This window comes from Monodelphis domestica, chromosome 2 (assembly GCF_027887165.1).
Source record: "Monodelphis domestica isolate mMonDom1 chromosome 2, mMonDom1.pri, whole genome shotgun sequence".
In the NCBI taxonomy this organism is placed as follows: Eukaryota; Metazoa; Chordata; class Mammalia; order Didelphimorphia; family Didelphidae; genus Monodelphis; species Monodelphis domestica.
In genome coordinates this window covers 44314037-44327928 of record NC_077228.1, presented here as the reverse complement: position 1 = coordinate 44327928, position 13892 = coordinate 44314037, and the positions used below count along the sequence as shown (strand labels likewise).

The 13892-nt window shown below is 35.2% G+C and overlaps 1 protein-coding gene across 2 annotated transcripts in view; it reads right to left on the bottom strand.

Moving 5' to 3' along the window:
• COL24A1 (collagen type XXIV alpha 1 chain) overlaps positions 1–13892 on the bottom strand; it is a 399913-nt gene that overhangs the window by 115400 nt on the left and 270621 nt on the right. For both annotated transcript variants that reach the window (XM_007480591.3, XM_056815400.1), the window contains 6 exons: positions 10507–10560; positions 6452–6505; positions 3883–3936; positions 3597–3650; positions 898–951; positions 668–775 (listed from right to left, as the gene is read on the bottom strand). In XM_007480591.3, coding sequence (XP_007480653.1) covers positions 668–775; positions 898–951; positions 3597–3650; positions 3883–3936; positions 6452–6505; positions 10507–10560 — 378 coding nt within the window. The remainder of the gene's footprint in view (positions 1–667; positions 776–897; positions 952–3596; positions 3651–3882; positions 3937–6451; positions 6506–10506; positions 10561–13892) is intronic.

Here is a 13892-nt window from a genome sequence, read left to right as displayed (position 1 = left end):
GAAGGGGGCATAAAGACCACATAGCTTATTCTAAAGGACTAGATTAGAGAGATGATAGAATTTCATTGTATATGAACCCAATTCCTTATATGAGGCAATCTATAACCTGGGGAGAAAAGCATGGTAGAGAATATTTGGGTAGATAAGAAGTAGACATTATACTGTTGTGGGAATAACTTAAAGACTACCTAGTCAAACGGAAGAAATATATAAGAAAAAGAGGAAATAAATTTAACATAGACATGGCTATAGTTGCCATTTGGGGGCTTCAATTACCCTGATATTTGTTATCTTTCTAGGTTAAAGGCAGAGCAACTCACTGCGCTTTCATGATAATTTCATTCTTCAAAAGGAGGGACAAAGAATGGGTCTGATTCTGACTAATAAAGAGGCACCTGTAAAAGTAGAATTTGTGGAAACCTTGGGAGAAAGTTGCTAATTTAGCAAGCGAGGGAAAAGATATGAGTATAACCTACCCAGATTTCAGCAAAGTATTTTACAAAATCTCTCAAAAATGCCCTCATGGGCAAATAGAGAGATGCTACAAAATGTCTAAAAGCAATGCCCTTTTCCTGGCTTTAATTCCCCAACTCTACCTGTTTGCTAGACATTAAAGAGGAAAATAAACTCATTGAGTATTTAGACAGTAAAGTTAAGCTGTACTCACTGGAGGGCCAATTGTTCCAGGTCCACCCAAAGGTCCTATAATTCCTGGTAAACCTGCCTCTCCTTGGTCCCCAGGTTCTCCAGGAGGTCCTCTATCTCCTATGATTCCCTGAAACATAACAACAAAAATAAAAGCAAAGGTGGGTCAAGAGAAAGAATTGTAACATTGCATTACATATTTATTGCATTGGCATATCTCTGGTTTTAACTATACTAGAAATATTTTATCACCTTTGCTCCATCTTTTCCTTGAAGACCATCTTCTCCAGGAGTTCCTGGTTCACCCTAATTTGTGGGAGAAAAAGAACATTAAAAATAAAGTTCTTTACGAACATTGCTAAGGCAGGTATTTTAACTGAAAAAAAAAATGCTTCTGGACATCCCAAATATTTGAAGAAAGAATTAATTATGAAGCTTTTCATCCCCTTTGTTCTTTCATTTCCATAGCAAATCTCTCTCATTCCCCTAACAGACATTATGATAATAATAGTTTAATTCAATTTCCATGGCTGATTTAAGAAGTTGGAAGATTGTAAATTTACAATATCCCAGCAAAATAACAAATTTTAGTCAATTAAAACCATGAAATGTTTCCTTTGTAAATTCAAAACCTGAACAATTCTGCACAGGTTCATATCATAAATTATACTCACTTTTCTGTCATCTTCGTGGAGATATTAATTGTAAAGTGCTTAAGACAGTGCCTGGCACCTTATAAGCACTATATAAATGTTCCTATTATTATTATTGTCAAATGATTCTAATACTTCCAATATGTTACATTTTGAATGTTTCTCTGTCCAATGACTTGAATATGAATGAAATGAAATTCTGTCCAATGACAGAATATGAATGAAAAAATTTAAAAATGGAGCTCTTGGGGACAGTGGATTGAGAGCCAGGCCTAAAGATGAGGGGTCCTGGGTTTAAATCAGGCCTCAAACATTTCCTAGTTGTGTGACCCTAGGCAAGTCATTAGTCATTTTATCCTCATTGCTCTTCTGCCTTGGGACCAATACACTGTATTGATTCTAAGATAGAAGGTAAGGATTAAAAAGAAAAAAAAATTTAAACTTAGCTCTTTAAGAAATGTGTTTTTCTATAGAATTGACAGAAATGTATATCAGAAGACATTCTAGATAGACAGCAATTGGATCATGATATTATAGACTTTGAGCAGTGCCCATTAGATCTAGGCCCCCTCGTTGAGGACAGAGAAAGGTTTTTGTGACTTTCCTACAGTCACAGAGCTAGTAAGGATCTGAAAAGAGACCTAAACCCAGCTTATCCTGACTCCAATTAAAATACTTTATCTATTACTCTATGTTAAAAAATAATACAAGTAAAAAATACAAATGGATCTTTCCTCCTCCTTCCTGATCCAATCAAAAATGAATTCAAATTTATAAATATTTTCTACCCGAGTTAACAAAAGTGAAAAGAAAGAATAGAAAAGGAAGAGAAAAGGGAAGAGAAGGAGATATGGAAGGAATAGGAAAATGAAACCAGACATAAAAAATGAACTCGATTGAATCTGCTTTAATGTTCTGTTTTTTCTTTTTTTGCTAAACAGATAAAAGGAAACTGAAACATTCTTTAAAAATGCAAAATGGCATTCAATCAACAAGCATTTATTGAATGTCTACTATGAACTAGGAGTTGTGTTGAGGATACTAAGACAAAAATGGGACAATCTCTGCCCTCAAGCTTATTACCTTTACATATAATTATGTAGACTGGAAATAATAACTCTAGGATCTTCCTTAGACAGATCTCTGTATGAGGCTTTGTTGGCTTATGAGAATAACATGAACTCAAATTGAGTTTCCAGTGACCTGAAAAGGATTTGTTTTGTATTGAATAGTTCTGACATGTGAGAAAAGGAATGTGTTTTCTAAAAAGTATACTTATAGAGATACATCTTTAATAGGAAATTAATATTAATAATTTAGTAAATCAGTTCAAGTTTATCCTATCTGATCTTGAAAATGAAATAACAAACCAGTTCCCAATTACTGCCTCTGTGTCAATGTTGAGGATGAAAGATATTTTGGATAAAGAACAGAGATAAAATGAACTCCTTTTAAAGTAGTATAACTAAGCCCTATGAAACTATCAAATTGTCCCTGGGATGTACCATTCTAGCAATGCCTAAAGTTTTCTGGTACATTAATTAATTAAGGCCCCGATGAACAAGAGAGGAAGGAAACAACATTTATTAAATACCTTGTATGTACCAGGCACTGGGCTCAGCACTTTACTAATGCTATATAATTGATTCTCATAGAAACCTTGAGAGATGGTACTATCATTATCTCCCTTTTATAGTTGAAGAAACTGAATTGGCTAGAGATTAAGTGACTTGTCCAGAGTTACACAACTAGGATATCTCTGATGCTGGATTTAAATTTAGGTCTTCCTGACTCCAGATCAAGTGTAATATCCAATGCGTTACCTAGCGTCCTCCCAGCTCATTCTTTTTTTTTTTTTTAAATCAATGTTACATTTTGATTGGTCAATAATTAACCTCAACGGTTTAGAATCAGAATATCATAGAATTTTAGAACTGAAATTAATTTTAGTAACAATCTAGTCCAATTCCCTAATTTTACAGATGAATATATAGAAGTAATTTTGTTGGTATGTGTCATTCGTTTTCCATATTAGGAAAAATTCCATGGACCAGTTAAATTGGGCAATAGATCTCTGAATGCACATCTAGAATTCTGAAAGCTACTAAATTACAGCTGGACAGTGTTATCAATGTTATCAAAGCATGCTTTTAGAAATTATGAAATATGGCCAACGTTATTCTACAATGAATCAGAGATGTTTATCGTGTTATTTGATTGAAATGGACATGCTGGCAACCTTCACATCTTTGAAATAGACAGTGCAGTGCATCAAATGGATTTTGATTAGCCGCTCACCCTTATTCCTGGTTCTCCAGATCCTCCAACACTGCCTGCTGGTCCAGAGTCTCCCTGAAGTGCATAATAAAAATGATCAATCCCTGACTCATTAAAAACAATGCACGTTCCCTTGTCATGATGAGCTTGCCATCAGGGAGACAGGTAGAAATCTGATATATTCATCCCTTCTTTTGGTTGTTTTCCTTTTCCCATTTTTCTTGAGATTTCTGGTTAGGTATTTGCCAAGCAGGACAATTCTACAGAACTTAGTGGATAGGATAAGCAACTGATACATGAAAGTTACCTTGGCTCCTGGCTCTCCTTGTGGACCGGGCTCTCCCTCAATGCCTGGAGGTCCCTAAAAGAGGATGTTAGGACATTTTATTCATAAAATAAGTGTAAGCAATTGAACATAATGGACTTCTCTACTAGTAGCAATGCAAATGATCTAGGACAATTCTGAGGGACTTATGAGAAAGAATGCTATCCACATCCAGAGAAAGAACTGTGGGAGTAGAAATCCAGAAGAAAAACAATGCTTGACCACATGGTTTGATGGGGACATGACTGGGGATTGTGGCTTTAAACAATCATTCTAGTGCAAATATTAATAATATGGAAATAGGTTTTGAACAATGATACATTTATAACCCAGTGGAATTGCTTATCAGCTCCAGGAGGGCGAGGAAAGAGGGGAGGGAGAGAACATGAATCACGTAACCATGGAAAAATATTCTAAATAAATAAATAAATAAATCCCAAATAAACAAACAAATAAATAAAAAGATAAGGGTCTGTTAGAACTGTTTTTTATACCATTTTTATTTTTTCAGATTAAACATTGATCCAATTTTCAATCATTATTTTCTGATATTTTGTGATTCATCTTCTCTCCTTTCTCCCCTAAAGGGCAGGTGATATATGGCATACATATGTTATCATACATTTCATATTTCAATGTTCACCATGTTGGGAAAGAAGACACATCTTTTACATTAGAGAAAAATGCATGGAGGAAATAAAGCAAAGAATGACATGATTCAAAAAGTAAAATAAAATAAAAGTATATGCTTCTCTTCAATAACCCCAATAACCTATTGCCTAAGAGAATATGGTGCTCATGAGCTAAAAGATTAAAGAATGCTCCCGTATAACATTTGCTCTTTAAATAATACAGGGAAGAAGTATGAGAGACAGTGTCTTCAGAATGCCTTCTGAGGCAGGGCAAAAACACCTCTTCTCCAGGAAGCCTCTGATTGAGCACACATCACAGAAAACACTAGGCACTGATAGAATGGCACATCCTAAGGACAATTTCCTGACTTAAAGAAAAGGTCACAAAAATTTCATGTCCTTTTGTCATAGAATTCCTTTAGAGAATTAGGCAGTTACTTTTTTGTCTAGTTTAAGTTTTTAAAAAACCCTTGCCTTCTGTATTAGTATCAATTTAAAGCAGAAGAGTGGCAAGGGCTAGGAAATCAGGGCTAAGGGACATATGGAGGAAGTGTCTGAGATCAGATTTGAAACCAGGTCCTCCTGACTACAAGCCTGGTGCTCTGTCCATTGTATTACCTGACTGCCACTCATATAAGTCTTTATACTTGTCTTTAAATTCATATATTTAAGGATCCAGGCTTTCAGGGAGAACTCCAGAAATTAATGTAAATCCCTTCTCTTCTCCACCTTAGAAAATAGTATTCAGGAGTTATAATAAAAAAATTCATTGATCTATGGCTAACTTTATATAAGCCTCTCTTTATTGAATTTTGTTGTTTAGTCATTTCAGTCATGTCTGACTCTTCAAGACTCTGTTTGAAGCTTTGCTGTCAAAGATGCTGGAGTAGTTTGCCATTTCCTTCTCCAACTCATTTTACAGAGAAGGAAATGAAGAAAACAGGGTTAAGTGACTTGCCCAGGGTCACATAGTTAGGAAGTTGTCTGAGCCTGGATTTGAACCCAGGACCTCTCAACTCCAGGTCTGGTCATCAATCCACTGTGCTACCTAGATGCCCCAAGATCTGAGTTCTAACCCAGCCCCTGACAGTTATTAGCCATGTAACTTTCAGCAAATCATTTAACCTCTGTCTGCCTCGGTCTCCTTAAATGTAAAATGGTGAAAATAATAATACCTATAACTCAGGGTAGTTGTGAGGATCAATGAGATAATATCTGTAAAAGAGTTTAGTGCACAGTCCCTGGCACATGGGGTAGGTGGTATATAATGCTTATTCCTTCTCTTCCCTTCCCTAGTCTTGGAGCAAGTATGGTTTATTGTTTAGCAATCTGACTTATTTTTCAACTTGTTCCATTGTATGTGTTGAAAGGGAGGCATTGAGTGAGGTTAACGCTCAATGAGAACATCATTTACTTTTTGTTTCATGACCTTTTAGAAGAGGAGCTTTTAGTGGTGCATCCTTATGATTTCGTTGGTGCAGAGAGCTCCCTGGAGAGGAAGCTCTTTCTATCAATGCACACTGGTGATTGGTACATAATTTCGAGTCTTAAAGAGTTGTCTGGGGGGGCACTGAGAAATTAAGCTATATGCTAAGAATCACACGGCCAGCATGTATGGGAAACAGGACTTGAACTCAGATTCCCTGACTCCAAACCCCAGTTTCTATCCATCCCACTTCAATTCTTCTCAAGAGGTAGTTAGAAGTGGAAAATTAGCATCATCCAATGAAGCCATTCTTATTTTTTTAGGTAGAAATTTCCAAATTGAAGTTTTTTCTTTATATAAAATGAAACATTTACAAAATTATGATTATTTTAAAAATATACATGTCTACATTGTAAGTTACATGTCATGTTATATATACATATATGTTTATATATGTATTTTTGATCACTTAAGAAGAATGAATGAAACTTACCTCAGGACCCATTTCTCCAATAGGACCAGCATCACCTTGTTGTCCTCGTGCCCCCTACATTAAAAATAAGGCAAAAATTTGATTATCAGACATTAAACTAGTTTTAATGAATATATTATATTAAATATGGCATATACCATATGGCTAAACCATGGCATTTATCAGCACTGTTATACTATCCATTGGAATAGTACTGGAATTAGAGGTAGGAAGACTAGGGATCTAATCCTACTTCTGGTAATTATTGGCTGTATAACCTATCTGGGCCTCAGTTTTTATTCCTGTAAAATGGGGATGATAATGCATGTACTATAGAAAGTATCCACAGAGTTCTTTTGAAAATCAAATGAGATAATATATTAAAAAAAAACTATTGCCTTCTGTCTTAGTATCCATTTTAAGACAGAAGAGTGGCAAGGATTAGACAATCAGGGTTAGATGACTTGCACAGCTAGGAAGTGTCTGAGATCATATTTGAACCCAGGTCCTCCTGACTCCAGACCTGGCTCCTATCTACTGTATTACCTATCTGTGCCAGATAATATATTTATAGCACTTTAGAAACCTTAAGGTTTTATATAAATATCGGCAGTCATCATTATCCTCTGTGCAAATAGAAATTTGACACACCTGAACTACATTTACCCAGCATCCTTTTAAGTTAGATGCTCACTTCATGTCAGGACATTTGGGAGATAAATTTTGCTGATTTTTCTTGCTGTCCAGAACATTTCCATTTACTTAAGAGAGGAACATATACGAAGTTAAATTATAATGCAACAGATAAATAACAGTTCAGTTCTACAATGCAAAATACATCTCAAAGCAAGACATGATTAATTGCTTAGTGAATGCTAGAACTCAAAAGTACAAAGAGAATTCAGAGAAGATAGAGGATTCTTGCTGTGATTTAGTAAAGCTGCCTGGGAAAGACAGGATTTGAGAAAAGATTTTAAAAAAGAGGAGGAGGGCTTTCAAGTAAAGCTGATTCTTTCATAATATCTTTTTAAAAACTAATAAGGTCATAAAAATCTCTCATAACCTTTGTAAAATTATTAAAAGGCTAATAGATCCAGAGATTTACATCCCTTTTTATTTGTGGTTAATATGTCATTAGCATAAATTTTAGAAAGATCCAAATATAGTTTTTTAAGAAAAATCCCCCAATATATCTCCAATGAGTAGTTTGATGTTGTTGTGTCCTTGTCTGGTATAGAGTAGAATCCAGTTGAATAAAATCTCTGTGTTCGTTTTGTGGATTTAATACTATTTACACAGGATAATTACAGTAAGGTATAATGAAATGTATACTGGGGCCTTTTGGGTAAAGGAAGTCTCTGTACAACTGAGCAGTATTCTTTTAAGTGAATGAACAGTGAATAATTAGCTAATTGTAGGAACACTAAAATTGCCCACACCAACAGATCTATTTGTCAATGTGGGGGGAGCTATGTGCTCGAGCATCTTTATGGAATTTTTATAGAGGAATGAATCCTCATTTAGAAACCACAATGTGCTAGGCATTTCCCCATGATCTGTAGGGCTACTTATACTGCTTGCTCCTTTGTGGAGTGGGAGAAGCCCCAACAATAGCCTATTGCCCCAGGAAACTAGCTCATGGGAATTTCCCCAGCTTGTTTGGCAAAGAGTGTTCTAGAAGCATGCGGGTACATACCTTCCTTTCAAGATGATGCAGCACTAAGTACCTTCCTTTCATGTACATGGCCAGTCACCCAAGGCAAGAACACCCATGAATGCTCATGGCTATGCCAATTTGGACTCTCCTGCTTTCTGCTATAGATTTAGAGTGACCCTTTAGCTTTTAATATAAGTATACTTCTGAAGCTAAATAAACATTTCTTCTTGTGCTTCCCAGAAAGCTTAGGCTCGCTCTCTTTCTACCAGTCTGAAAACGTTTTCCAAATTTCCACAATCAGAATCGGAAGCCAAAATACATAATCATAAGTCCATTATATGCCCCAAAATGCTTTGCTAGGCAGACACCCTGACTTTATAGCTTGAATGGTAACTTTTGAATTCCCAGGTTCTAACAAGGACTTTTTTGTCATGTGATGCTTTCTGCCAGGCTATCTGAAAACTTAGAACTTTGTAAAGTTAGAAATATTTCCTCATTCATAGACTTAGAACCTGCCTTTCTAGTTGCCATAACTCCAGTGATGAACTTTTAAAAACTTAAATTTGTCTTTTAAGATTATTTTAATAGTCTAGTAAATCAGTAGAGGGCTGGACTTGGAATCCAGAAGATCTGAGTCAAAATCTAGCCTCAGATATTGGACCCTGGACAAGTCAGTTAACCTATCTTGGCCTTAGTTTCTTTAACTGTAAAAAGGGGATAATATTGGCATCTGCCCTCTGGCCCCCAGATGCCCATGGCTGTTGAAAGACTAAAATAACATGTATAAACACTTAGTAAAGTTTGAAGTGCTATATAAATGTCAGTGATGATGACGATGATACCAATTATGGCTTTGCAAGAGTCACTCAAAGTCAGAGCTGAAGGAAGCTTTAAATGGTGAAATTTAGGCTAAAGATTTTCTTTTTTTCTTTTTCTTTTCTTTATTTTTTTAAACCCTTTCCTTTTATATTATAATTGATACTAAGTATCAAACCCAAGGCAGAAGAGTAGAAAAAGCTTGGCAATTGGGATTAAGTGATTTGCCCTGGGTCACACAGGTAGGAACAACCTGATGTCAAATTTGAACCCAGGACTCCTCATCTCCAAGCCTGGTGTTCTATCCACTGAGCCACCTCGTTGCTTCTATTTTTCTTCTAGATAAAAATTTCCTATCCTTCTGAAAGTATTCCTGGAGCACTTTTTTCTGGATCTATCTTTTGCTCCTTTCATTTCCCACCTGTCTTCTCAGAAGAAAATAAGTTTACTGAAGATAGGGACTGGGACAATATTATTTCTGTATCTTCAGTGCCTAGTTTAGTGCCCTGAACAAGTTGAGTGCTTATAAGATCTTTGTTATGTGGAACCAATTTCCCTAGATTATTGGGAGAGAGCTGCATTATTTTCAATCAAATAGAATTGATAAAGAAATAGAATTGATTTAGAGGTCCATAAAGTAAAAAAACTGGGTGGAGATAACAGTCACAATAAATGGACAGATTAACTGGACAATTTCTCTTGTTATTTTTTCTTTTCTTTAGATATGTATAAAGTTTCTTTTTAGTAGGAAACCTTTTACTTAATAAGCTAAATCTGGATTTGTTGGTGAGGCTTGTGTAGCTGGAGTATGTATGATAAGTCTGTATCGGTAGAAATAACCACAGAGTTCAGGAAGAATAGCTATTTGACTGCTGGATTTTCTCCATAAACTGTAACTCACTAACTGTAGTTACAGGCCACCTGTAAACCTTTGTGTCAACTGATGGATAAGATCAGCCCAATGGCTTGAAAGATCACATTGTATCGCCAGCCTTAGAAGTACTTTATAGTCGATTACATTTGATGTGACTCACTCAAAGAATGATTTCATTAGCAATAAAGAACCAAATGGAGGAGAAAGGACGTGAAAAGGTCTTTGCCTTTCACAATCACTTTTTCCATGGAAAGTCCCTCTCATATATGAAATTATGATGTCATTTTTTGTGTTGACATAATTACATTCTTGTCATGTTTGCACCTTTGGACCCATCAATTGTAGGGTCTGACTTCACTGTATGGTCTTTTGTTATAGATTTGGCCACATAAAAGTGTGCATGTGTGTGGCAATGTAATAATAGTGACAGCAACTCATTCAAAGCAAGAATTTTAGAGATTTAACACAATGGTTTTCTTTGTTTGCTTACACACCAAAAGTAGCCTCAGAATAACAGTTCCAGACTTGAGTGTATTTAAAAGAATAATAAAAAGAATAATTAAAGCACTAAAATCTGTATCCACAATGCAACCTTTGCATAGTAGTATTTGCCCATGCTGTCTATGATAAAGGCAACTTTTAATTACATTTAGGCACAGTAGAGTGAGTTTCATGGTACGTGAAATTTAAAGGTTGTTCATTATTAGCAGACTTTACAGAAAAACTTACTGGTTCTCCAGGAGGTCCCTTGTCTCCTACACTTCCAGGAGTCCCTTGTAAACCCTGAAAAAAAAAATAAAAGCATTATTTGAAGTTGTTTCAGAAGATAATCTCCTTGCTCCCATCTTCCCTTTCCCAATCTCTCTTATTTTTTTTTAAGCCTTTACCTTCTATTTTTGAATTAATACTAAATATCAGCTCTGAAGCAGAAAACTGGTAAGGGCTAGTGATTGGGGGTAAGGGTGACCCAGAGTCACCTAGCTAGGGACTTTCTGAGACCACATTTGAACCTAGGACTTTGTGTCTCTCCTGGTGCTCTATCCACTCAATCCCCAATCCCTTTGATTTTCTATCTCTCTTCTTTGCCATTAGTTTTCTTCCCCTCTTCTTTATATATATATATATATAAAGACATTGGATCCATACCTATACATGATCCATACTTACACATTTCAGAAAATGAGAATACAATGAAATATCTTCAACACTAAGATTATCCTAAATATTAAAATGTTTTTGTATATGTTTATTTTCCCTTAAAATTGTGAACCATAATCTGATTTAGTCTTATTAAAATCTTCCTCCTGGTACCCTGGGTAGAGGCACTTTATGAGCAGTAAATGTGAAAAAAAGGGAGCTCCCTCACACTAGTGGCAGTCTTTTTTGGACAGAACATGGTCGTATCCATTTGTGGGTAAAGACCAGGGAGAAATTAAGTAGTTCAGCCCCTGTAGGCACAGTTGAGAGGCTATTCTTATTTATGTAAAAAAGGACAGAGACTGGTTCATTTTTATCTTTGTATCCAAAATACTTAGAATAGTGACTGGTAGCCAGTGAGGGAATGAGAAGTGTTTGGTGATTGGTCAATTATATAACTTTTATATATTATATATATGTACATATACAAAAGAATTATATAATAATATAATTATATAACTGTAGTGGTGATACAGGATTTTGTTCCTATTGTTTTACAGGCATTTTCAGGAATGGATACTGGATTGGTTTGGCATTTCCTTCTCCAGGTCATTTGAAAGATGAAGAAACTGAAGCAAATGGGGTTAAGAGACTTGCCCAGGGTCAAGTAGTTAATAAAATGTCTAAGGCTGAATCTGAACTCTTGAAGATGAGTCTTTCTGATTCCAAGCCCAGTGTTCTGCCCACTCTGTCAGCTAGCAGATTTAATAAATCTTATTTAAAATTTAATAATTTATTTAATAAATAGTTATTAAAATAGGTAATTTAATGAATATTTATTTAATAAATTTAATTTTAAATGAATTTTATAAATTTAATAATTATTAATTTAATAAATTTAATTTTTAAAATAAATGTTATAAATTTAATAAATATTTATTAAAATTGATAAAACATGAAAGTACTTATTAATGGAGAATTATACTTAAATATATCTGAGGTAAATTGGTCTTTACTATATTTATCTTGGGCTTTTAACTAGCTCCCTCTGTAAAGATATTATTGAAACAGAAAATAACTTTTTTGAGGTAGTCCATCTTTATTTGCCCTAAGGTGTTTGTTCATAATAGATTGGAGCTGCCTTATGGTTTCAAAATTTTGTAACAATTGAATTTTTCTGACCCCTCCTCCTGATATTTAAAAAAATATATTTTCACATTCATTTATAATCTTTATAGTAGCCATTGTGTGACCTTCTGGTCCCATTTGGGTTCTTTAGGCCCTCTTCCTCTCATTCTCAAGCCCATGGTCACATTAGTACACTAACATTAATTTAAGAAATATTCTTCATAACTTTAAAAGACTGGTATATTTGCCCTTAGGATTTCTATCACGATACTTCAACTGAATTTAAAAATGTTAATTAAAAAAACTACTTCATAGCAAAACATTGTGTGAGGTACTGGGATAAACATAATTAATCAATTAATTCACATTTACTAAGCGTCTACTAAATAACAGGGGCAGCTAGGTGAAATAGCAGATAAGAAAGATGGGCCTTAAGTCAGGAAGATGAGTCTCCCTGAGTCCAAATCTGGCCCGAGATAATTAATAGCTGCGTGACCCTGGGTAAGTCACTTAACTCTGCCTCAGTTTCCTCATCTGTAAAATGAGCTGGAGAATAAAATGGCAAACCACTCCAGTATCTTCATGAAGAAAATCCCAAATGGGTTCATGAAAAGTCAGACACAACTGAAAAACAATTGAACCACAAGGTACCAGGCAGTGCGTTAATTACTTGGGATTCAAAGAAAGACAAAAGCTGGTCTCCACTCTCATGAAGCTCACAGTCTAATGATGATAGATACAGTATAGAGAAGAGCGATTATCTATATGATGCTTAGATAAGGCATCATCTCTTCTCTTACAGAGATTGCAATGTACTAGGGGGATAAAATCCATTTATAGCTGCAATAAAAACCAATATCTGATATGTACAGAAAAGAAAAGTCCTTTGTCCTTTGTGAAATCTATGGGTGGAATTTATTACTGACTGGGGGAAATCAGGAAAGTTTTCTGGAAGAGGTAGTACCTGAGCTGCGTAGGAGAGCAATACATCATAGTCTAGGCAGAGGGAAGTGAGAAGAAATGAGGCATGTAAGAGGGAATGAAGAGTAAACAATATATTTGACCAGAATTTAAAGAATGTGGAAGAGAATAAATTGAGAAAATACTGGAAAGGCAAGGTTTTGACAGATGGACCAAGAAGGCTGGACTTTATTTGAAAGGCAAAAGATGTTTTTCTATGATGTGATAAATTCAACATTAAGTAATGTAAAGTTTAGAAAAAATCATTTATGAAGATTAAATTGAAAAGGGTAAGAGAATTAAAATTAGGGATAGGGTTTAAGATAAAAAAATATAGGCTAGGGTACACCATGGAAAAACTACGGGACCTAGATTCAAGAAAACTAAGTTCAATTATCCTCAGGCACTTAATAGCTGTGTGATCCTGAACAATATCCTTAAGCTCTGTTTGCCTCTGTTTCCTCATTTGCAAAATGGGGATAATAATAGCACCAATGCATCCCACCCCCTTTCCCACTTTCAGATTGTTGTGAGAATCAAATGAGATGATATATGCAAAGAGCTTTACAAACCTTAAAGTGCCTTAGAAATGCTAGTTGTTAGGGTCAGCTGGGTAGCTCAGTGGATTGAGATTCAGGCCTACAGATGGGAGGTCCTGGGTTCAAATGTGACCTCAGAAACTTTCAAGTTGTATGACCCTGGGCAAGTCATTTGACCCCTATTGCCTAGCCCTTTTTACTCTTCTGCCTTGGGGCCAATACACAATATTGATTCCAAGATGGAAGGTAAGAAATGTTAGTTGTTATCACTATTGTAAGAGGTTTAGTCTAATGATAAATACACTAATGGCCAAATTTCTATAATATGCTATATATTTATTATATATAATA